This window comes from Monodelphis domestica, chromosome 4 (assembly GCF_027887165.1).
Source record: "Monodelphis domestica isolate mMonDom1 chromosome 4, mMonDom1.pri, whole genome shotgun sequence".
NCBI classification, from domain to species: domain Eukaryota; kingdom Metazoa; phylum Chordata; class Mammalia; order Didelphimorphia; family Didelphidae; genus Monodelphis; species Monodelphis domestica.
The window spans coordinates 57029838-57055079 of NC_077230.1; the positions used below are offsets into that span (position 1 = coordinate 57029838).

Here is a 25242-nt window from a genome sequence, read left to right on the forward strand (position 1 = left end):
TCTTTATAGTGCCCCCAAGTCATTTAGTTTCTGTTTGAACACTTCCAGTATAAAATAAATAATGGAAATATGTTTTGCATGATAATATATGTATAACTTAGATTGAATTGCCTGCTAGCTCCGGGAAGAGGAAGGGAAGAAGAGAGGGAGGCAATTTGGGTCATATAACTTTAGAAAACTTATGTGGAAATTTGTTATTACACATAATTGGTATAAATAAATAAATGAGTACCTCCAGTAACAGACAGCTAACTTCCTCTGAAAGCGGCCTGTACTGCTTTTGAATTTACTAATTGTTAGGACACACTTTCTTATATTGAATTACATTGCTCCTAGGGCCTCTGTGAGGGAATTATGATAAGACAATGATCCTTCTCCCCACTACATTCCTATATTGTTTGACTACAGCCACATTTGGGGGGAAATATTCATTCATTATCCAAAAGTATCCATTACCCAAGATTTAAAGAAATTTCATAAGAATCAATTAAGCACTATTGATGGGGAGCAGAGTGGGGTTTCCTGCTCTCAGAAATTATTGCCCTTAGATTAGTCATGTACCTGCCAGGCCACTCAAGCAGGGCATAAGGAACATTTTCATGGATGTGAATTTCATTGGATATCAATTAGCGCCACTCCCATCACCTGTACCACAATTAAAATAGGTCTTGGTCTCAACATATGACCCATATATATTTTGTAGCCTTGGTCAAAAGTATACTAGCCTCTTTGAATCAGAATAAAGTTCATTTAACCATAGCCCAAGCTGAGTAAAAATAGAGATGCACCCTGATTCTCAATCTGGGCTAAACTATGTGACAAATAGAATTCATGACTACTTTGAGAAAGGAGCCGAGTTTTCATAAACATGACTATTCTCTTGGATTATTAAGAAATCTTAAATTATGTTAGTACTATTTTGCATGCCCAGGAAGCCCTTGAGCCACCAGGAGAACCAAGATGGAGAGGAATAGCAATGATGTTCGGGGTCTGCTATCCAGAATGCCCGACAATACTGCATTCAAACAGCAGCGGCTGCCAGCCTGGAGATCTCACCTCACAGCCTGGGCAGTCCTCCCTGGCTTCTTTACCACTGGAGCATTCTTTCTTGGCATGGGCATCCTCCTCATATTATCTGCAAAGAGTGTCAAGGAAATTGAGGTTTGTCCTGGTCTCCTGCTTTCCATACAGAACAGGCAAACTGCCTGGGGCTGGGGAAGGGGTGTCTGGACAGAAGAGTAAGTTTTAAGGCAAGCATCCAAATCTGGTAGATTAAGAAGTAATCTGGACAAGTCCAGAGTACAAAAATATAGAACCATGAATGGCTAGATGGCTTTGGGAATAGAGAGCTAAGCCTAGAGATGGGTTCAAATCTGGCCTCAGACACTTCCCAGCTGTGTGACCCTGGGCAAGTCACTTAACCCCCATTGCCTAGCCCTTACCGCACTTCTGTCTTGGAACCAATACACTGTATTGATTCCAAGATGGAAGGAAAGGTTTTTATTTTTATTTCTACATGTAACTGAAAATAAAATTCAGTTTTTAAAAAATAATCTCATCTAACCCCCTTCATTTTACAGATAAAGAAATAAATTCAGAAAAGGGAAATCATTTATCCCTGATCACTCGAATATATGGCATGCAAGGATCCTGGACTTACACAGACTGGGTTTGATAGGATCAATCAATCGCCAAGCATTTGTTAAACACCTTGTTTCAGCTGTTGTGTAACAGACACTAAGACAAGCTTACTTTCTGTTGGAGGGGGTACCGTGTACATACATAAGTATACACAGCAATAGGAACTGGACTTGAGATTTCACTGGCATGAGTACTAGATGAGGAAAGCCCCCTCTATCTATGCAAGTCAGAAGCTTATCTGCAACTTACAGTCTTAAGAGAACTTCCTAGAGCCCTAAGAAATTTAGTTGGGGCAGCTAAGTAGCACAGTGGTTTGAGAGCCAGGCTTGAAATCAGAAGGATCTGGGTTCAAATGTGACCTCTTCCTAGCTGTGTGACCCTGGGCAAGTCATTTAATCCCCATTGTCTAGTCCTTGTTGCTCTTCTGTTTTAGAATTGATACTAGGATAGAAGGTAAGGGTTTAAAAAAAAAAAAGACTTATCCAGGGTAATGTAGCCAATACATGTTAGGCAGGACTTAAACCCAGGAATTCCTGGCTCCAAGGTTAGCATATTCATTTTTTTAATTAAGTAGCTTTTAATCACTTAGAATGATTGCTCCATAGACCTCTCCTATTTGGAATTATGCAAATAAAATGGTTAATATCTCTGTATTCTTTAACTCAGAGATTCCATTACTGGGTTTATATCCCCAGGAAGTTTTTTAAAAGAAGAAAGACTCATACACACCAAAATATTTATAGTAGCACTTTTTGTTGATAGTTAAGACTTGGAAACAAAGCAGATGACTGTCAACTAAGGGAAGGCTAAACAAACTATGATATATGAATACCATGGATTATTATGTTGCTCTAAGAAATGAAATACTGTCTCTGGAAGGTATATATGAATGCATATTAGATTGGGAAGGGAATGCACTCGCAACTAAGGGCATTGGGAGGACCTCTTGGGGAAGCTTGTGCTGCAACATGAAGGAAACCTACAGACAGAACAGGATTTGAATCTATGTCTTCTTACCCTAAATCTAGCTCATTCCTTTCTCTACGTGACAATACGTAATTAGGTGTATTCCAAGACAGGGGCTTTGGATCCTCTGTGGCATTCAACTATGTGATGCCATGTCTGTCTGCAGTGCCAGGAGCAAGGGTGAAAAAGCATCCTGGTAGAGAAGAAAACAAATATGAGTTGTTTTTTTTTTAACAGGGTGCCCTCATGGCAATCCAATCCACAGATTGTGTTCATTGTGAAAAGTCAGAAGAGACTAAACAGTTAGAAAATGGTGTGTGTGTGTGTGTGTGTGTGTGTGTGTGTGTGTGTGTGTGTGTGTGTAAGAAAGAGAGAAAAATTCCTGAGATCCCTCTTTTAATCAGAACATCATGGGACTCTGGTGCCTATCACCTTTTCAGCAAAACAAATTTGCTCTACTAAGAATGATAAAGCCTGAAACGAAGGGTGGAGACATCTGACATAGGACCACTGCCAATTTAATTAGTAAGCTGTTTAAGAAATAAAGTTCTCCTTGAAAGGAGAGAGGAAGAGAAAAGAGTTATACTAAGGCTAATGCCAGTTATGTGCCCATAAAAGGTAGTAAGTATACTTTTAAAATTTTTATTTAATTGATTAAGAAGATTTTTTCAGGGTTACATAAGTCATGTTCTTTCTCTCTCCTGCCATAGCCAATGAGCAATTCCACTGGGTTTTACATGTGTCATTGATCCAGACCTATTTCCCTATTATTGATCATTGCACCAGGGTGATCATTCAGAGTCTACATCCCCAATCATATCCCCCTCAACCCATGTGATCAAGCATTTCTCTTCTGTTTCTCCTTTCTACTCCCACAGTTCTTGATCTGAATGTGGATAGTGTTCTTTCTCATAAGTCCCTCAGGATTGTCCTGAATCATTGCATTGCTGCTAGTAGAGAAGTCCATTACATTTGATAGTGCCATGATGTATCAGTCTCTGTATACAATGTTTTCCTGGTTCTGCTCCTCTCACTCTGCATCGATTCCTGGAGGTTGTCCCAGTCCCCAAGGAATTCCTCCAATTTATTATTCCTTTGAGCACAATAGTATTCCATCACCAACATATACTGTAATTTGTTCAGCCATTCCCCAATTGAAGGGCAGCCCCCCATTTTCCGATTTTTTGCCACCATAAAGAGCGCAGCTGTGAATATTCTTGTATATGTCTTTTCCCTTATTATCTCTTTGGAGTATAAACCCAGCAGTGCTATGGCTGGATCAAAGGGCAGACAGTCTTTTAAAGCCCTTTGTGCATAATTCCAAATAAGGCAGTAAGTATACTGCAATAGAAATCTTTCTTAAGGGTTAGAGTCAAAACTTCATTTAGCACTTGACAGGAGTCAAGAGTTGGATGAAACCTCAGCAGCCATCTATACCAAATTGTATCTGAAAAAGGGAGCCCCTCTCTGACAAGCAATTATCCATTCTTTGTGTGAAAGCTCTCTGGCCAAGAGGTTCCCATTCACTCCCAAGACAGCTTTTTCAATATTTGCAATTTTCTAGAAACTTTTCTTTATGGCAAGACTAAATCTGCCTCTTTAAAACTTCCATCCATCAAAGAAAAAAAGATATCTTGATGCCATACTAAACTAAGTGGCACTGTGGAGGGAGCACTAGACCTAAAGTCAGGAAAAACTTGAGTTTAAATCCTCCCTTGCACAGTTACTAGCTCTGTGACCCTAGACAAGACATTTAACATGTGTATCTCAGTTTTCTCATCTGTAAGATGGGAGTAATAATAGTACCTATCCATAGAATTGTTGGTCAGCTAAGTGGAACATTGCATAAAATGCTCTAAAGTCAGGAAGACATCTTCCTAAGGTCAAAACTGGCATCAGACACTTCCTATCTCAATGACCTTGGATAAGCCATTTAACCCTATTTGCCTCAGTAAAATGAGCTGGAGAAGGAAATGGCAAACCACTCCAGTATCTTTGCCAAAAAAACCCAAATGGAGTTACAAAGAGTTGTACACAAATGGCAAATGACTGAACAACAACACAGGGTTGTTGTGAGAATCAAATGAGATAATATATGTAAAACACTTTATAAACCTTAAACACAAGTCTGCCAGAAGCTATTTTATTTCTTCTAACAATCTAATATCCAGGCCATTTCTGGCTTAGAGACCTCCAAACTGGCATAGTTCCCCCACACTCTGGCAGATCTCTCTCTTTCTCTCTCCCCAAGACAATTTGAGGTAATATTTATAGAAATCTTGGACAAGGCAAAGATCATAACATGTTCAAATAAAATGTAGTTGTTAACTGTCCCAAACAATAATCACTACTCACGTCCTCCCTGGATCCCTTCCCTCAGGGACTGAAAAGACTGGTCCCTGAAGTCATCCTCCCTCCTGCCTGGAGACTGCCTGCCCTTAGATGGCTCCATAGCACAATCATTTCAGGGATGGGGAAAGCAATGTTTCATGTGAAGAGAGACTCTTTTGTTCTAAATTTGGGTTACCACCTTTAATCCATTTCCCTAAGAAAGACCTTTTGTCTTCAGCCCAACCCACCTTCAAACAGAAATATTATTTCTTCCTATTTTCAATTTTACTGAAACAGAGGTTTTTAATATGCTTCCACAGACGCATTGCTTCGAGCTCTGCACTCCAGGTCAAGCAAAGTCTAATCCTCTTCCTCTAGACAGTGCTTCAGATCCTTTGAGACAACTCTCATGTCCTCCCCAAATCCCTGCCAGGCTAAACTTCCCCAATTCCAAACTTGCACAACTAAAGAAAAACAGAGAGAAAGAATTTTTTATATTTATCAGGATACTGGAACATTCCCTGGAAAATGGTCAACAAACAAAATTCATCAACATTACAGGTTTAGTATGCACATCTGCCATAGAGGAGGAAAGTTAGAAAGGAACTTAATTTTTTATTATTATTCAGGTTTCTATAATGCTTTAAAGTTTACAAAGTACTTTATAGAGAGAATGTGTCCCCAATGTCCCACTGCAGTTTTAGACTTTAGTGACTTAAAATTGCACTAAGACTTCTGGGGTACAACATATTATCTGAGTTCAACTCTTTCTATAGTTAAGGAAAGAGAGAATTTACTCAAATTCAACAAAAGCCTTCCTCCAGATATTTTAAAACTCAGAAGCACCATTGTATTCTCAGAGCCATCTGTCTCTCCCTTCTCATTCTTTTTTTATAACCCTCTTTGGGGTATTTGTTGCATCATTGAAAAAATCACTGCACATTTTCCCAGAGCAATCCAACCTGATCTTCTACTACTCTGTTCAGGACCTAGCCCATTGTATGTCTGTAGTGTCTGTCCAAGAGATACAAGATTTTTTTATATAAATATAAACCTTGTTTAATTCTTTTTTAAGTAGCCATGTCTCTCCCATTTTGCCAACATCACAAAGGCAATTGAACAGGAAAAAAAAATAAGCAAAGTTGGTAAAGACAGGTTAAAAAGTCCCCTGCGACAATTCTCATTCTTACTAGCTCTTTGGATTGTAATGCTTTCTGAGAAAAATGCTATCTCAGATCTTCCTCAAAGAGAGGTGTACTCTGGTAGAAGTTGGTAAAAGTTGAAAATTATGTTCATTTTTCAAGTAGTTGGCTTGAAATATCCAGCTGATTGTCGTTATATTCACTAGCAAGGCAAGGTTCTTTTGTAGACTTCCCAAAGTCTTTTCTTAGTGAATTTCCGGGCCTCCTTCGGGGGGTTAAGAGATTTGTCCAGTTTTATAGAGTCACCATATGCCAGAGAACAGTCTTGAATGCAGTACCCCCATCTTGTTCTCCCCAGTCACCGATTAGAGGTATCCTGATATTTCCTTGGCGTCTCTATCTTCCAGGGTGGTGTCCTTGGGTTCCCACTCCAGATATTTGTGTTTCTCATGCACTGTATCATTTCCATATCTCCATGATTACATCTGCTGATTAAACAGCATGCCGTGGTCCCTTGAGTCCACGTTTAATACAATTTCAGTTGCCAGGAAGCAAAAATATCTGGATAAAGGGCACCCATCCCATCCAGAGGCCAATGGGTCTCCTGGGGGAGGACAGTGGAGATATGGAAGAATCGTGATAGTAATATTAGACACTGGAATATCTATGGTGACTAAGCTGACTTTTATCCTCATTTCTTGGGATATAACATTGATCTTGGCATTGAGAACTCAGGGAAGAAAATGGAGAAAGAATTCAGGAAGGGAAGATGAACTGGTCAGCTATGATTTAATCCCCTGGGTACTCTGCATACCCTTCCCCACTGCAGTAGTCATGGTAGTGTTGCTGATGATGACTGACTTAGAATGATGAGAGTTGAATGGAATAGCATTTGAGATGAAAGTACAGGAGGCGTGCCAAAGTAAGCTGGTGAATGCATGTACCCAGTCACTGACACTTTCCTTTTCCACACCTCTATCCCTGTGTAAGAGTTAAACTAATATCCAATAACTCCAAAACGTAAGGATGTAACATGAGAAGGAAAGTGGGACGCTGGGATTTAGAGTTCTGGGGAGCAAAATCTAATTACACGCCTGCCATCCTCTCTACCTTCCTTTGCCCACTGGTCTGGGGTAAGTTGGGGCAGCCGCTCCCTCTGAATAGCCACCTCCTAATTAATCTCCATCCCAGAAAGAGGAGGCATTAAGAGAAATCAATATTTCCTGCATGCCAAAGCCTGAGGTGGCTGAACTGTTTTCCAGTCATTTGCTTTCCTTTGGTTGATTATAAATGTATTCCCAATGATACAGAAGAAAAGATCTTGTCCACTAAAATCAGAACTGGAATAATTTAAGGAAGGTAACTTAGGGTGACAATTTGGGAAGAGCTTTTGCCGTTGAAAAGACAGGAGATCATTTTTCTCTTCATGGGAGAGGATGGACCGCAATAGGATCCATTACTGTCCCCTCACAGTCTATCTCACCATACCCTTCTAGATTTCCGTTTCCTCATCTGTAAAAGGAGCTGGTCAGACTAGATCACTGTGCGTGTTCCAGCTTGGAAATATAGGCTCTCGGTTGTGATTTAGAGCTGGAAAACAGGGCCATATGCCCCTCACCCTCCAGTCTGGAACCAAATCATTCAAAGCTCACTCCTTTTGGTGGACAAACTCTTTTAACAAATGCTAATGCTTCTAGAGAAGGGTGAACTGGAAGGTAACTGAAGACATCAGTGCCACAAAGCTGAGTAAGGAAGTAATGTAGCAGTGAGGAAGTATAAGGTATAGAGTCAGGAAGACTTGGATTCATATTCTGCCTCAGAGGGGCAGCTGGGTAGCTCAGTAGATTGAGAGCCAGGCCTAGAGATAGGAGGTCCTGGGTTCAGATGTGACCTCAGACACTTCCTAGCTGTGTGACCCTGGGTAAGTCACTTAACCCCCATTACCTAGCCCTTACCACTCTTCTGCCTTGAAAACAATACTTAGGATTGATTCTAAAAACAAAAGTAAGGGCTTAAAAAAAAATTCTACCTCAGGCTGTATATATATAACCTCTCTTTGCCTCAATTTCTTATTTCACATCCTCCAGAAGTTGTTGTAAGAATCAAAGGATCAATGCATGTAAATGCTCTGCACACCTATAGAACTATAGAAAAACTATATGTTGTTTTCTATTATATGTCATAGTGTATACACAGTACTCTATATACATATACAGTATAGCATATACATATAATTATATAGAATGTGTTACATATAATATATTCTGTTGTAGATGACGTTTCTTATGCTACGTATGATATAATTATAGTTGTTATGACATGACGTAAACTTGCATAATATGGTATATGTTCTAGATAACATAGAAATAGTTGCTGAATAAGATGGAAGAGAAAAGTTTAAGTCGAGCATTTGAGACTGTTTAGTTTGAGTCCTCCAAAGGACATTTAATGAGGGCTCTCACATCCTCTGAGGGCTCCTGTCGTGCCTCGGTCTCCACTACTGGCAGAGTAAGAGGAAATTTCAGCCCAAGAGACGTGGATTAAGTACAAAGAAGTTTCCTGATCATGAGCAGTTAATGGGCCAAGACAGGCTGCTGAAAAACCTTATAGAATCCCTTTCCCTTGAGGTTTTTCGGAGTAAAAAAGTCTTTATTCTGGCTGTAGTTTGCCTGACAAAAAAAGAGAGATTTGATTGAATGAGTTCCCCAGAACTATCCTAAGCCTAAGACTTGGCTGTGCTACTTACTGGCTGTGAGACCTTGGACGAATCACTTCTCTTCTCCAGCTTGCAGGTTCCAAATTTGTAAGAGGAGGGAATTGGAGGAGATAAGCGTCAAGTCCCTTCTCATTCCAAGAATCTTTGGGGGATGGAGACTGGCATGGGGTAGATTAGCAGGAAGCTTTAGGACATAAAGTCCCTTCACTTTCTACTGGACTGTGACATGTTTCCTTTTTTATTTCTTTCTTTGGCTAAAAGATTACATATACAAGCATGTGCTCAAATTGTGCGAAACTGAGAGAAAACGCCTCTAATTTCTACAAAGAATGTACCTGCTCTGTTCCTTTCTTCATTCCAGAGAAAATGCCAGTAAGTAGAATGCAAAAAAACCCAACAAACAACTCCAAACCAATCTTGCTGCCTGTTCATTGCAGTTCTCAGCTACAACTTCTTCCCCCAAAGTCCCTGGGCACGTCTTGATGGGGAGTAGGGGGGAAGGAACCAACCAAAGAAGCCTTCACAAAAATCCCTGTCCTTCCTCGGGTTTTATTCTTCCTTCTTTACCTCCTGGTGGCCAAGTTTGAGGATTCCTTACTTTTTTTCACTTTCTAACTGGGTCCACAAGCCTAAACCGGCCACTCCATATAGAAAGATACAGCCTCACATCTGGGGGAAGGGGATGAGGGCAGCTGGAGTCTATTTGCCCTTTAGCTGCTGGCAATCAGTACATCAGCAAACACTCAATAAACTACTGTAGCTGAGACTCCAGGGATAGGGATGGGGACTAGAAGTGATTTTACCTTCATCCCAGATGCAGAGATTCCCTCTACCAATCCAGCTTGGCACCTGCTCTGCAGTGTTTACTCTTCAAAAGAATTGACTAGGGGCCCATGGTGGGCAACTAGGCGGCACAGTGGAGAGTGAGTACTGGACACTTGAGGAAGGAACACTCATCTTCCTGAGTTCAAATCTGGCCTCAGACCCTGGGCAAGACACTGAACCCTGTTGACCTCAGTTTCCTCATCTGTAAAATGAGTTAGAGAAGGAAATGGCAAACCACTCAAGTATCTTTGCCAAGAAAACCCCAAATGGGGTCACAAAGAGTGGGACACAACTGAAAACTCAACAACAACAACAACAACAAAAATATATTGAGGAAGAAAGCTGTGTGTCCGTGTGTATATTGGAGTGGTGCTATGGAGGTAACTCTTATATATATATATATTTTTTTTTTTTAATCTGCAAATGCATGGACCTATTTGAATTGTAAATCGAAAGAAAGTAAAAGAAAAATTTCCATGATTTATTATTGTCTCTTCTATCAAGTTTGCACATTGCCATCTTCCTCCCAAGTTCTTCCATCCCGTTTGTCTAAGACCACATCCACGCCAAAGATATCGCTGTGATCTGACACCATTCTTGGCCATTTCTGCAGATGAGGATGAATGAGATCCCCAAAGCAAGTCAGCGAAGGGAGATGGAAGGAATGTCTGCCCATGCGTGACTCTCCATTAGTGTCCAGACGGCTAAGCCGATGATGACTCCTCCCTTCCGCGCAGGCCAGAGAGGAGCTTAGGCTTTGCATTCCATTGTCGCCATGGCTCATCCACTTTATTTTGTCCTCACCGCTGGCTGTTGCCAAGGCATGGTTTTTAGCTTGGTCGTTTCGTCAGCTCCATCCACTCTGCATACCCCTCCTTATGAGGTGGAGGTTAGAATGCCCGCCAGCCTACAGCCTTAAATTCATTTCTCCTCACTTGTGGACATTTCTCTTTCCTTCTAAGTCCAACTAAGGTCCACTGTAATCAATCCATAAAACATCCTCCTCCTCCTCCTCCTCCTCCTCTTTGTCTCTCCATCTTCCCTTCTTCCCTCCACCCTCCTCTGTCCCTCTCTCCCTTCCTCTCTCCCTCTCTCCCTCTGTCTGTTTCTCTCTTCCTCTGTGTCTGTCTTTGTCTCTCTTTCTCTCCTCCTCCCTCTCCCCCCAGCTGAAAGTTATTTCTTTCTCCCCTTATATATAATTTTTTAAAAATAAAAACCCTCACCTTCTGTCTTTGAATCAATACTGTGTATTGGTTCCAAGGCAGAAGAGTGGTAAGGGCTAGGCAATGGGGGTGAAGTGAGTTGCCCAGGGTCACACAAGCTGGGAAGTGTCTGAGACCAGATTTGAACCTAGGAATCCCGTCTCTAGGCCTGGCTCTCAATCCACTGAGCTACTCAGCTGCCCCCTTCCACATATTTTTAAACCCCTACCTTCTGTCTTAGAATCAATATTAATTTGATTAGGTTTTTTGTTTTTTTTTATTGGTTGATTAGTTATTAGTAGTATAATTTGACAATATTAGTATCAGAACTAGTCAGTTCCAAGGTAGAAGGGCAGTAAGGGCTAGACAGTTGGGGTTAAGTGACCTGCCCAGGGTCACAAAGTTAAGAAGTGTCTGTTAGATTTAAAATAGTTTTGAGCGTTAAATAGTTGTAGATAAGAGAGTGGGAGCCATAAAATGTGATAATTAAAATGTTTGGGAGCAAAGGAAATACATAACAATTATGACCGCTGAAATATGTTTTCTACTGTGTCTTGGTTTTATATAAATATAAGATGGTTGCCAGGGAATATATTCCCAATTTAAGAATATACCCAAGCCAACTGGGTTTTATAGAGAAATTTAATTTATAATACACTGATTAATCAATAGAAAAAGAGAGAAAGTAAGAAAGGAATAAGAATGAAGGGTCTCAAGCCAATAAGGCCTAGACCTCAGGCCTAAGAGATAAATCAATCAGTTGGTTTTATCACTCACCCAAGATCTCTCTAGGTAAGGCTTCTCATGCCAACCTCAGGCTCCACCTTCAAGAGAGCCTCCTTTCAAGAAATGTTTCCAGAGAATTCTCCTCCTGACTCCTCCTGAGTTCTCCTTCCACAGCCTCCTTCAAGACCTCTCCAGGAGCTCTCCCTCCAGGACCTCTCTCCTCTCAGACCCCCTTCAGAGCATCATCCTCCTCCAGTCCCCCTACCCCGCTATCTTTAAGCAAACAACCTAAGTTCCCTCCCCTCAGTTCTCACATCTACCAATCACTGTCGATGTCTCCCCTGTGCCAATGGTGGCTCTAGCTTAACCCAGGACCGCCCAGAGGTCTGTCCCCTTTGCACATGTCTGTTGAAGGTCATATTCTCAAATAATTAAATCTTGATCTTTGCTGCAGCCCTTCCTAAATCCTGTTACTCTGAGTAGGGTGGAGATTGTAGTTTCCAAGACCTGGTTCTGTCATTCCAAGTATCTCTATTGTATTAATTCTAAAATCAATCATGACTCAAAGAACTTCCTGTTCTATGCTTAAGCATAGGTCAAAGCCCTTTCCATTGTTTAGCAAAAGGTTTCTGTCCTAAAGTAGTCTTAAGTAGGGAGGAGAAGGATACTCCCATGCCAAGGAGTTTCATATTCCAATAGAGTTCTTACTATCAATAGGAAATTTTTTTCAAGTATGAAATTTCCCAATGGGGAAATTTCCAACATTCATAAGTCTAAGAAATTTTAAGGTTTACATGTCTGAGGCTACATTTGAATCCAAGACCTGCTGTCTCCAGACCTGACTATCTATCCCCTGAAAAACGAAGCTGCCATTCCTCATATTTTCTTAAAACATTTTTTCCAGGACTTTTCCCTTGAACTTATCACACCATATGTTGCATTATTCCTATTTTACTTAGTGTTACACTAGCCCTACCGCACCCCCAAATCTAGCATCCCTGAGAGTAGAAATGTGTTGCTTTTCATCTTTGTTTCCATTGCTTTAGCCCAACACTTTGGAGAGAGCAAATGCCTAAATTGGTATTTGCTGAATTAAATTGACTACCAGTATTAGTCATCTAGAGGGAAATCAAGGAAGGCTTTATAGAAGAGGTGACTCCTGAATTGAGCCTAAAAAGAAAAGTTTCAAAAGGAAAACATAAGAGAAGGGTCTATTCCAAACATGGAGACTGGTCTACATGAGTAGTATGTGGAAGAATGCAAGATGAGATTTGAGTCCAATCAGGCTACAATGTAGAGTAAGTAAAAGGGGGCCCCTGTGGTATAGAGGGAAAAGAAAACCATAACACTGGATTGGAGGTCAGAGGGCCTGGGTACGAATTCTAGCTCTTATTTACTACCTGTATAACCCATTTTACCTTTAGTTTTCTTGCTTGTAAAATGAGGTGGGTAAATTCAATCATCTCTAATGTCTCACCCAACTCCAAACTCATGGCCTGAAGGTGGGAGGACCTGTGTTCAAATTTGAACTGATACTCCCAAGTTTGTGACCAAGTCACTTAACCCCATTTACCTAGCCCTTACTGTTCTTCTTCTGATATTGAACTGATACTTGGCATCAATTCTAAAACAGAAGGTATGCGTTTTTAGGAAGAGGAAGGAAGAAAGAAAGGGAAGAAGGAAGGAAGGAAGGAAGGAAGGAAGGAAGGAAGGAAGGAAGGAAGGAAGGAAGGAAGGAAGGAAGGAAGGAAGGAAGGAAGGAAGGAAGGAAGGAAGGAAGGAGAAAGTAAGAGAGAAAGAAGGAAAGAAAGAGAAAGAAAAAGAAAAAGTCAAACTGAAAATTTTCCTAGAGACAGGAGGTCCCTTGTTCAAATCTTACCTCAGATACTTCTTGAACGCCAGGCTTACGACTTTTATTTTATTCTAGAGGCAGTTATAGTAATAGTAACAGTAGTGATTTCCATTTCCATGGTACTTCAAGGACACAGAAGCATTTCCCCCCACTTTATCCCATTTGACCCTCCTAGCAACCCAGTGAGATAAAGAATGGGAGAATTATAAGACCCATTTTACAGATGCCTCAGGGAGGTTATCTTTACAATATCAGACTTTCGTTTCATCACCAGAGGCATCCACAACTGAGCTTCCTTTCACCTTTGTCCTTGCCTCTTCTTTAGTACTAGAGCCATTTCCTTCTCTAGTGGATTGTGAAATTAAAAGACGCTTGCTCCCTTGAAGGAAAGCTCTGGTAAACCTGGGCAGCTTACTTGAAAAAGCAGAGATCACTTTGCCAACAAAATAGTCAAAACTAGGTTTTCTGGTAGCAATGTATAACTTTGAGAGTTGGATTGAAAGGAAAGTTGAGCATTGCAGAATCAACACTTTTGAATTGTGGTGCTGGAGAAGACTTTTGAGAGTCCCTCAGATAAGAAAGAAATCAAATCAGTCAATACTTTAAGAAACTGATTCTAGGGGGCACCTGGGTAGCTCAGTGGATTGAGAGGCAGGCCTAGAGATGGGAGGTCCTGGGTTCAAATCTGGTCTCAGACACTTCCCAGCTGTGTGACCCTGGGCAAGTCACTTAACCCCCATTGCCTAGCCCTTGACTACTCTTCTGCCTTGGAGCCAATACATAATATTGAGTCTAAGATGGAAGGTAAGGGTTTAAATAAAATAAAAATAAAAACAACTGATTCTCACTTTTCACTGAAAGGTCTGACACTAAAGCTGAAACTTAAATACTTTGGCCACATAATAAGAAGACAAGACATATTGGAAAATATTTCCCTCTATCAATTTAGGAAAGATTAAAGGCAAAAGAAGAGGACAACAAAGGAGAGATCGATAGATTGTTTCACAGAAGCGACAACTCTGAGTTTGGACAGACTTTGGAAGATTGTGGAGGACAGAAGGATCTAGAGTGCTATTATCCATAAGATCATGAACAATCTGACACAGCTAAATGAATGAATGAATGAATGAACACTGCTACAATAGAGAAGTTAAAAACTTGCCCATTGTCAGAGTGGAAGAGCCAGGACTGGAACACAACTCTCCTGTTTCCAGGCCGCATTCCTTCTTTGCTTTTTCAGTACCCTTTCCCCCTATATAAGGTGCTAACCTTCAGATGCTCAAAATCCTCCAAACCTAGTTTGGCCTACATTCTTCCCTGAGCAAAATGTGCCCTGATAAAATCATCTCTCTGCAACTTCCCCCCATTGTCTCTCATGAAGTATTCTACTACAATTCTAGGTTGTACAGTGAATAGAATGTTGCACTTTAGGGGGCAGTTGGGTGACTCAGTGGATTGAGGGTCAGGCCCTGAGATGGGAGGTCCTGGGTTCAAATATGGCCACAGACACTTCTCAGCTGTGTGACCCTGGGCAAGTCACTTAATCCCCATTGCCTAGCCCATACCACTCTTCTACCTTGGAACCAGTACCCAATATTGATTCTAAGACAGAAGGTAAGGTTTTAAATTTTTTTTTAAATGCTGAGTTTTGAATCAGTAAGACCTAGCTTCATGAGTTCAAATCCTGCCTCAGACTCTTACTTAGCTGTATGACCTTAGGCAACTCACTTACCCTGACTGGCCTCAATTTCTTCATCTGTAAAATGAACTGGAGAAGGAAATGACAAACCATTCTAGTCTACATGTCAAGAAAGCCCCAAATGGGGTCAGAGTGTTCGACATAACTGAACAACAACAAAATATTCTACGGATGAAAAATATCCAGTTCTGTTGATCAAGAGACTACTTAATTGATTTTCCTGCATCGTGTTTACTTGAAAAGAGTTTTAAAGTTTGTAAATCACATGTATGAACTCATTTGATTGATAGCCAAGTGGCACAGTAAATAGAAGGATGGACTTGGAGTCAAGAAGACCTGAAGTTAATCTTCCCTCAGCATGTATTAGCTGTGTCCTCTGCTCTGCTACTGCTGCCCCTCTGAGATGACTTCCTTTTTACATTCTACATATTTGTTGTTGCTGTTGTTCAATCATGTTAGTTGTGCCAAACCCTTTGAAGTTTTCTTGGCAGAAATTCTGGAGTGGTTTGCTATTTCCTTCTCCAGCTCATTTACAGATGAAGAAACTGAGGTAAACATGGCCAAGTGACTTGCCCAGGGTTCCCCAGCCAGTAAGTGTCTGAAGCCAGATTTGAACTCAGGAAGATGAGTCTTCCTCACTCCCAGCCTGATGCCACCTTCCTGCTGCCCTACATATCTTGTATAGGTATGGTGGTTTGCATGTTGTCTCCCTCATTAAACTGCGAGCTCCCTGATGGCAAGGACCATGTTTTCACCTTCCTCTGTATCCTCCCATTGCTTAGCATAAGACCTATATTATTCCTGCATGTAAGAGGAACTTAATGAAGGCTTGTAAATCGATTGGGTGCCTCATCATGGCATAGAAGTAATTTGGGTTCCTCAGAGGCTAGACCAGCAGCGTAAAAACTCTGGCAGGTCCTACCAAACTGGGGACCCTTTGACTGATGAACTGTCATCCTGCAACCCGCCTTAATGAAGGAAGGAAAAAAGGAATGAAGTGCTAAGCTATATGGTGCTAAACAGACACTTCATACCAAGGGAAATTTTTTGGTCCTGCACCCTTCTCTAATTTCCCTCTGTGAAGGATGATGATACCAGATGCAAGGGTCTGCAAGATGGCAGACTCTTTAGAGAATGCCTTCATTGGATTCACTATAAAATGAATCATTTCATGGTTCATCGTTCTATGGCCTCTTTGTCCAGCCTCCCCCACACTCCATTCTCCATTTTACATACCTGACTCTTCTAGGTCCTTAGTCTGCTTTGCAGAAAACTTTCCTAGAATGCTGCTTTCAGGTGGAGCTTCAGAAGAAGAGAAATCAATGGCTTAATAGGGTCAATAACATAAAACATTTGGAGAAGATAATGGAATATGGATCACATTACTGAGTACAGAAACTGTCCCCCTTCTCCCCAGAGTATCTCTTGTATTTTCTATCTGTTTTGAGACATACCTGTAATACAAGAAACCTATAATTCCAAATGAAAGCTCCCTTTCTTCCTGCCTCCCTCCCTACCCCCAACCCCACAAACGTCAGCTAGTGCCACTCGAATTCTAGTAGAAAAGCTTGTTAAGGTAAAACCCACTGGGCCACAATCCCTTCTGTAAGAAGTTCTCCATTTTTCTTGTAGCTTCCCAAGTCAAATGAAGTGTTAGCAGCTGCTAACCATTTCTTCCAGGCAGTGACTTTCTTGTAAAACTCGACCCAACTACTTAGGGGAATCACAGAGCATTCAGTTATCGAATCACCACATATTACACATTGCTGAAAACTGGGAGGGCAAACCCATGTAAGCCCCTCTGTTCTTCAACAAAGGGAAACTGTCTGAAAGCTCCCACTGAATATAAAGAGAGGAAGCCCCACGGATTCTGACCTGCCACCAGAAATCACTGGAGGGACCGTGGCCATGAACGCTCTCATTGAACTCAGTCTTTGGGAAGAGAACCACTGGAAACAGTTTATTAAAACACAACAGTCCCCAGTGTGGTATGTGCTCTGCCTGTTTATTTTACCATTTATATGGGCCTATAATTTAGCTGAAGGAGAATTCCCATTTCAGCTTCCAAGAAAATGTATCGTCAATTCCATTATCTGGATTATATATATATATATATATATATATATATATATATATATATATATTTTTTTTTTTTTTAAAGTCATGAGCCAACAATCGAGATTCATTGTGTGCGTGGGGGGTGGGGTGTGTGTGGGGGTGTCTGTGTGTGTATGCATGTACCCAGACACAAACTCCATGGATATGGTTTTTCAAACCATGAGTTAGTAAATATAACTAGCAGGTTGGGTGGCCATGAGAGAAGATGCTTCTCTTAAGTTTGACTTGTCGCCATTCACCCGTGATGTTTCCTGCTTGTCATGGCTATGGTCTGGGGATTTGCCCATGCCCACATAACAGACTGTTCCCTTTTCTCACATGCTGAAGAGTTTTCTCCTTCCAGAGTTATGCTTCCCAGTCTGTCTTACTTTCACCTATCTCCCCCTTACCCTCCTCTTTGTCCATCATGCCCCATTCCTAATCCCCATTTTATATGCTTGTCTCTTCTTGGACCATTCGTGGGCTATGCAGAAAGCTTTCCTAGAATGCTGCTTTTAGGTGGAGGTTCAGAATAAGAGAGACAAATGGCTGGAGGGGCTTGATAAGAACTTTCCAGAGACCTAGGTTCTAATTCTGGTCCAGTCCATTCAAATATCTGGGCCTCCGTTTGGTCCTTTGTTAAAAAAAAAAGAGGAGGGAAAGGAAGGCCAGACCACTGGTTGTGTCCACTATGTACCAAGTACTATGCAGGGAACTGGGGGATACAATGACTAAAGTGAAATGAAATAGACTCTGAATTTAAGGAGCTTACGTGGGCATAGCGGGTTGTGTACAAAGCACAAGGAGAATAGGAATGGCGGAGCAGAAGTTGGAGGGTATTGATGGTTGCTGGCCAATGGAGCTATTTAGTCCCTCTTGGTTGGCCCACGTGCTTCAACGTGTTGGAAGATCCATCCTAAGTGCATTTCCAGAACAGAGGTGACTGGTGGCAATCGGGATCAAGGCCACACTAGACACACTGAAGAACGGCAGCTTCAGAACTCTACAAGTCTAGCAGAAAGCTGCCTCATACCAGCAGACAGAGCACTGGGCCTGGAATCAGGAAAGCTCTTCTTCCCAAGTTCAAATCCAGTCTCCAACACTAACTGTATGACCCTAGAAAGGTCACTTAACCCTATTTTTCTCAGTTTCTTCGTCTGTTAAATGAGCTGGAAAAGGCAAGGGCAAACCACTCCAGTGTCTTTGCCAAGAAAACCCCAAATGGGTCACAAAGAGTCAGATATGCCTGAAAAATGACTGAACAACACCCTATGGAGAACTTCATGAATAATTCACAGTTTCTGGAAGTGAGAGTTCATAAGGGTCTTATGAAGTGAGGGAAAAGGCTTCCAGGAATTGTGAATTATTTGCTTTTGCCACATGTGCTCTGCGTTTGAGCCTATTCTCCCCTGGCCTCTGCATGCACTTGTTAGGAAAGTCTATATCGGACTTTTAGAAGTTCTGTATCAACTATACTTACTAAACATTGGTTTCCAGCAGCTAATGAAGTCTGGCTGGCTAATTGGCATTAACCAGTTGTCACTGGCAGAATTACACTAGTAGGGATTTGTTGGTTATACTACTAGAAAAACCTCCAAACCCCTTTGAGGGCTACTCCTAGAACCCTGAGAGATGAAGCAGGCACCCTTTGGGGCCTGACTTGCTAGTATGAGTAGGGGATGTAGAAAATGACACAGAGAACTACAGTGCACATACATCAATATAAATATGCTCCTTTGCAACTGCTTCTACTGACAAGGTACCTTCCTTACTGAAGAAAGGAAACTGAGACCCAGAAAAAGCAACTTCCTTAAGGTCACATGACTAGTCAGTTTCTGAGGTGGTATTTGAAACCAGTTCTTCATGGATCCAAATCCAGCTATCTATCCACTCCACATGATCAGTGTCACACAAACAAACACAGAATTTTTAATTTTTTTGTATGTATTTGCTTGAAAAATGCATGACTTTCATGCTTTGTGATCTACCTAACTCAGTAGAAAAAGAGGAAGAAAGGGGAGAGGAAGAGGAAGAGGAAGAGGAAGAAGAAGAAGAAGAAGAAGAAGAAGAAGAGGAAGAGGAAGAGGAAGAGGAAGAGGAAGGAGAAGGAGAAGGAGAAGGAGAAGGAGAAGGAGAAGGAGAAGGAGAAGGAGAAGGAGAAGGAGAAGGAGAAGGAGAAGAAGAAGAAGAAGAAGAAGAAGAAGAAGAAGAAGAAGAAGAAGAAGAAGAAGAAGAAGAAGAAGAAGAAGAAGAAGAAGAAAGAAGCATAAGTGATTTGACTATAGTTGTTCAGCTAGTTCTTGTGAGAGATAGAACTTGAACCTAGGTCTTAGGTTCTAAGGCTGACCCTTGACTTACTATGTCAAAACAGCTTCCTCCATCACATAAACATAAGAATGAGGTTTAGCAACCATTGAGACCTTCTTCTAGGCTAGAATTTGCCAACACTGAATGACTGTTGTAGACTGTTTCTGGGGGACCCATGAAACGTGAAGAGCCCCTCAGCTCCCTGAATGCTCTGCCAACAATCACCTCTTCTAAGCCTTTATAAGCTGATTCCAGCATATTACTATTTAAAGCTTTTGTTCATGCTCATTAATATTCCATTGACCATTTCTTAATTTATCATTACTAATTTCTTTTTCTCCTCCAAGGGCAATGTTTACATGTACTATAAATTACACAACTTCTATCAAAACCTTCGCCGATATACTATTTCCAGAAATAATCGCCAGCTTTTGGGAGAAGATATTACGGTAAAACTTCATTTAATTCACCTACTCTTAGGTGCTTTTATTCTGTGTCTTTAAATCTAAGGAAATAGAAGGAAATTCTGGGATTACTTAAGAGATGGTTGTTTCCATGGATGTCAGAAGATCATAATAAGACCATGCATTTAAAGATCATTAGATCCCCTCACCCTCAAACTGAGGCCCAGAGAATAAATGACTTGCCTAGGATCACTCATTTAGGAGGTGTCTAAGGTGACATTTGTGTCCACATTTTCCTGATCCCAAGTCCAAGAGCTGGTGGATCAGACTACAAGTGACAGCTAAGGTGTGAAGATATAGCCACATTCAAAGAAAGTCAAGTGCAGGAAATAGAGGTAACATTTGTGGAGCTCAAGCTCCTGTTATAATCCTGGTATTGAACTCACCAGCCTAAGCCTGGATGATGGCCAATCTTGGATCTGGAGAAGGGATGTTGAGACAGACCACAAATTGCAGAAAAGTTGCTGATTTGCATTTGTAAAGTTTTTCCACTGAGAGTTCCTAACCCCAGTGAAATCGCAGGTCCAGAAAAACAACAATGACAAAAGGTCAAGCTGGAGTGAAGTCAGAAGAGGATGACCAGGATGATGAGGGGACTGAAAACACTTCCATTTAAGCATTGGTTGAAGGAAATGGAACATTTTGAGAAAAAAAAAACTTCCCAGGACTCTTACAGTCTTGCAGGCACCTAAAAGACTTGCCCATAGAGAAAATTAGGCATACTCTGCTTGTCTCCAGGTGGCAGAAGCAATGGGTAGAAAGGGATTTCAGTCTTGTAGAAGGTCTTCTTTGAAGGTAATGCCTTCTATCTGAGAATATCTCCAGTTTATACTTTATATATCTTGTTTGTACCTCATCGTATTTTGTTCCCCTTCTTTGAATTTGTGGTCTGTCCCAACATCTCTTCTCCAGAAACAAGATTAGCCAGTGCCTGGCACATCCTAGGCACTTAATGATTGCTGATTTGACTTGACCTAATCTGACAAAATTGATAGCAAGGAGAGTTGCCCAAAAGTGAGATGTAATGCCTCAGATTTGTTGGGTTTCCTGTCATGGAGGTATTCATTCAGAAGTTGATGAGAATTTATCACGAATATCATAGAAGGAATTTCTGTTCTAATATGGATAAGACTAGAAAACCTCTGAGGGCCCTTTCAATTCTAAATCTAGGCAATTGAACTCTCTGTTTGAGAGCATGGCAGCTCCCAGTCTCAGTGTGGACCTGGCAAGAATAATACAGATGTTTAATATGATTGCTCATGTAAAATATAGATCAAATTGTTTGCCATCTGGTGAGGACAGACGAGAATTTAAGACATTTTTTAAAATGTTGGAAATTGTTTCTACATATAATTGGGGGGAAATAAAATAAAATTAAGAATAACATGGAAACTAAAGTCAGAAACCTAAATACTGGTTAGAATTTTCCTTGAAAAATTGCTATTTTCATTTTTTGAAGAATAGGGTGGTTAAAACTGAATTAATCATGAATGATTTTACATCAATACATTCCATTGTCCTTCCCATAGGACAGCTTTCCTCTTTTAGAGCAGTGGTTTGAACCCAGTCTACCCCCTTTGGGCATGAATGTCTATGCCTTCATTTACCATCTCAGAGCTGAAATGAATGGTAGGTCTCATTCCTGCACATCCGATCTACCTTCTTATAATTTGACCCCTCAATAAAGCTTTAGAATTTTCTGAGTTATATGAAAAAATTAATCTCCACTTCACTGCTAATATCAGAGCTGGAGTAGAAACCGTATTAAGGCTTAAGTAATTTGTCTGGAAGTATGTGAATTGCAAGCAAGGAAAACTTTAGGAAAATCTTTCTATACATACTTTTTCACATAGTTATATGAAAATGACCTCTGTTTGTAGCATATTGGCGGGAAGGGTAAGTACTTTGGCACATTTTGTATTAGTTGTTACTCTGCCCCTCCATTTCTGCCAAAATAACTCCCCATTACAAAATGCAAATTATCAAACATTCCTTATAAGCACTGAATAAGAAACTTTAGAAAAAAACCGGTACATGTCTTGGTCCCTGTTTCTGCTCATTTTCTCTCTTAACAACAACCCAAGTAATTAGACAACAGGCATTTCTCATTTTTGTGTCATCTTGAATTCAGAATGTTGAGAATTGTGCTCCATTCCAGAGGGATTCCAATGGTATACCCATTGCTCCTTGTGGTGCCATTGCCAACAGCATGTTCAATGGTAAGTGTCTTCTGTTGTCCATTGAGTTTATCCACTTCTGTTATCACTAGCAAATAACCAGATCTATAGCAAAATTACACTACTTTTTAAATCTATATTTCTAAAATGCATTCTCCCTCACTTCACATGGCATCTCATACTTAGTAATGAATAGTTGTTAAACTGAATTTGGTTGAATTTGACTAAATTCCTACACTGGGCACTGGAATGTAGTACTCAATTTGCAAATGAGTAGATCTTGACATAAAATCAAAGCTAGAAGAAGCCGTATAGATCATCTAGCTCAACTCTTTCATTTTATAAATGAGCAAACTGAGACCCAGTGAGATTTGGGGATTCTTCCTGAACACCACTCTGCTTCCAAAGATTCATCAAAGAGGAGTCAGGAAATTTGAACCACCAAAAAAAAAAAATTGGAATACTTACAGGAAGAACAATCGTACTGATTGTTTTCAATAGTCAATATTTATGGATATTAAAATGCTACTAAACTTTATTAATTTCCCAATTCAGTTAATTGTTAGAAAACAATTATTAGGAATCAATTACGTGTAAGACACTATGCACGTAAAGGGAAGGATATGACAAAGATCAAGAAGTCATTGGAGTCAGAGAGACTAGTATGCCAACAAAGAAGAGTGATACACAAAGGATGGGTTTAAAAGCAAAATTCTGTGAGAAATTTGAACAGGGAGGAAGCTCTTTCACCTTAAAGAGATTCTAAAGTTGAGGAAAGATTCATGGAAGAGACAGAATATGAATTAGGCCTTGAAAGAAGGGAGGAACTTCATCAGAGAGAATCATAACAACCTGAGTAGTAGTAGTAGTCTCCCGGTAACCGAGGATGACGATTGTCTTTGTGCGCTTTCATCTATGGTGTATAGATGAATGTGCACAAAGTCACCTGTGCATGAAGATTTAAGTGGAAAAGTCAATGCACAGAGACAGTCCCACTCTCTCAGCGTTGGAAGCCTGGGTCCATTGGCACGAAAAGTCGTTACACCTGGAGACTTCCTCAGCTGCATTGGATGGCCGTGTTGTCCTTTGTGCTCCAACACACCCTAAGCACTCCACAGTGCTTTGCTGCATCACCATCTCAGCCATTGAACCTTCTTATTGGTTTCAACCTGATCATAAGAGTTAAATATGTCTATTTAAATAGATTGTTTAATTAAGGTTCTGAAAGGGTGGGGGACAGAAACTCTATTACAAGCCTAGGTGACAATATGAACAAAAAAAAAAGAAAGAAAGAAACTGCTGTGGGAATAACAAAAATGGAGATTGGACAGGGGTCCAATGAGGCTGGCACATATAATGGGGACCAGGAGCTGGTTTGTGGCTTTTAGGGTCTCTGGTGGTTTTAGTAGGTAATAGGAATTTGGAACTAATAGCCAACCACCCAGAAATAGTCATGGAAAATACACAAAAGAAAAAAAAGCAATTTAGACTTTTAACTAGGGGTTGTCCATCTCTAAGTGCCAGCGAACTTGCACCTATGAATGATGGAATTTCTTTGGATTTCTCTGTAGACACTATTCTTCTGTCATACTATCCTCATTCATCTACAAGAATCAACGTCCCCCTGCTCAGCAGCGGGATTACATGGTGGACAGACAAACATATAAAGTTTCAAAATCCCAGATCCAATAATCTTCCCAGTGCTTTTACAGGTAAGTACCAAAAGCATTGACATTGTCATTTTTTTTTTGTTGGATCATTTCAGTCATATCCCTCTTTTTATGACCTCAATTGGGGGGGGGGGGGTTGCCGAAGATACTGAACTGGTTTGCCATTTCCTTCTCTATTTCACTTTACTGAGGCAAACAGGATTAAATACTTTGCCCAGGTGACTTGAACTCATAAAGATGAGTCTTCCTGATTCCAAGCCCAGTACTATCCATTGTGCCACTTTATCATTTTATCTCACTTAATAAGGGTAGTTGAGACAAGACAGTGAGTCTCACCATACATGGAAAAGAGCAATTCAAGAGGGTGGTAGGAGCATGACCAGCATTTTCAGGAGGGAAGTCAGTGGAACAAACCACTATCTTGCCAATGCCTACTGCTCCCTTTTGCAGTATATTTTCCTCATCATGTTTTGCACTGACTCCCCAGCTTGGGAATGAAATGGCTGGAGATCTCCAGTCTTTCCTTCCTCCTGCCCTATCCTTTGGCTTTGTTATTCTGATGAACTCTGTCTTGAGTTGGCATGACCTCTCTCTGGTTCACTCTTTATAATCATGACTTTTCCCAGATTGCAATTTTACCTTTAGGCCTCCATTAGTCTTTAGTCCATTTTAAAGTTATTTATTTATTTTTAATTTGTTCAGTCCTTGATTTCTGTTAAAATAATTTTAGTTATATTAACATATACATCTTGTATATCAAGATATATCATTTCCTTAATGTTTGATGAGTTTTATTGTTAATTACTTTTCTCTGTTGGTATCTCTTAGTTTTTCTTCATGATATTTAAAAATTATGTTCTCCATTTGAATTTTATTAACATAATTTCTTTTCTATTTTTAATTAGAGTTGCTAATTGGTTATCAATTTTATTAGTGTTTTCAAACAATCAGCTTTGTTTTATTTTTCATTTCAATTTTTTACTTCTTTTCCTTTATATTTATTATATATTATATTATATATCCAGACTCCTATTTTGACTAGTTCTTTATTTTTTATTGTTATATTGCTTTTCCTTCTTTTCTACATTTTCAAAATATATGTCTATTTCATCAATTTTTAAATTTTGCTTTCCTTTTAAAAGAAGCATTCAAATCAATACATTTGCCACAGAGTCCTGAGTGATTGACTCAAAAGCTTTAACCTTCTCTGTTTTACTGACCTGGATCAGTTCACACCTCCCTAGGCATCCTGGTGGCCCTCCACTCTCAGGTGCTCACTATATAAATGAAAGACTCAGTATGGACATCTAATCATCTTTAGCCCCCATGTAGCTCAGATCTCCCCAGTTGTTGTTATTGTTCAGTCATTTCAGCCATATCTGAGTCTTTGGGGTTTTCTTAGCAAAGACATCTGTGTGGTTTGCCAT

At 40.4% G+C, this 25242-nt stretch overlaps 1 protein-coding gene across 1 annotated transcript in view; it reads left to right on the plus strand.

The window, feature by feature from the left end:
* Window positions 1-953: 953 nt before the first annotated feature.
* The window catches only part of LOC100017379 (cell cycle control protein 50C-like), a 32022-nt gene continuing 7733 nt past the window's right edge, over window positions 954-25242 (plus strand). The window contains exons 1-5 of the mRNA XM_007493577.3: window positions 954-1161; window positions 9058-9168; window positions 19852-19953; window positions 22100-22187; window positions 23717-23857. Of these exons, the coding sequence (XP_007493639.2) occupies window positions 961-1161; window positions 9058-9168; window positions 19852-19953; window positions 22100-22187; window positions 23717-23857 (643 nt within the window). The 5' untranslated portion in view covers window positions 954-960. The remainder of the gene's footprint in view (window positions 1162-9057; window positions 9169-19851; window positions 19954-22099; window positions 22188-23716; window positions 23858-25242) is intronic.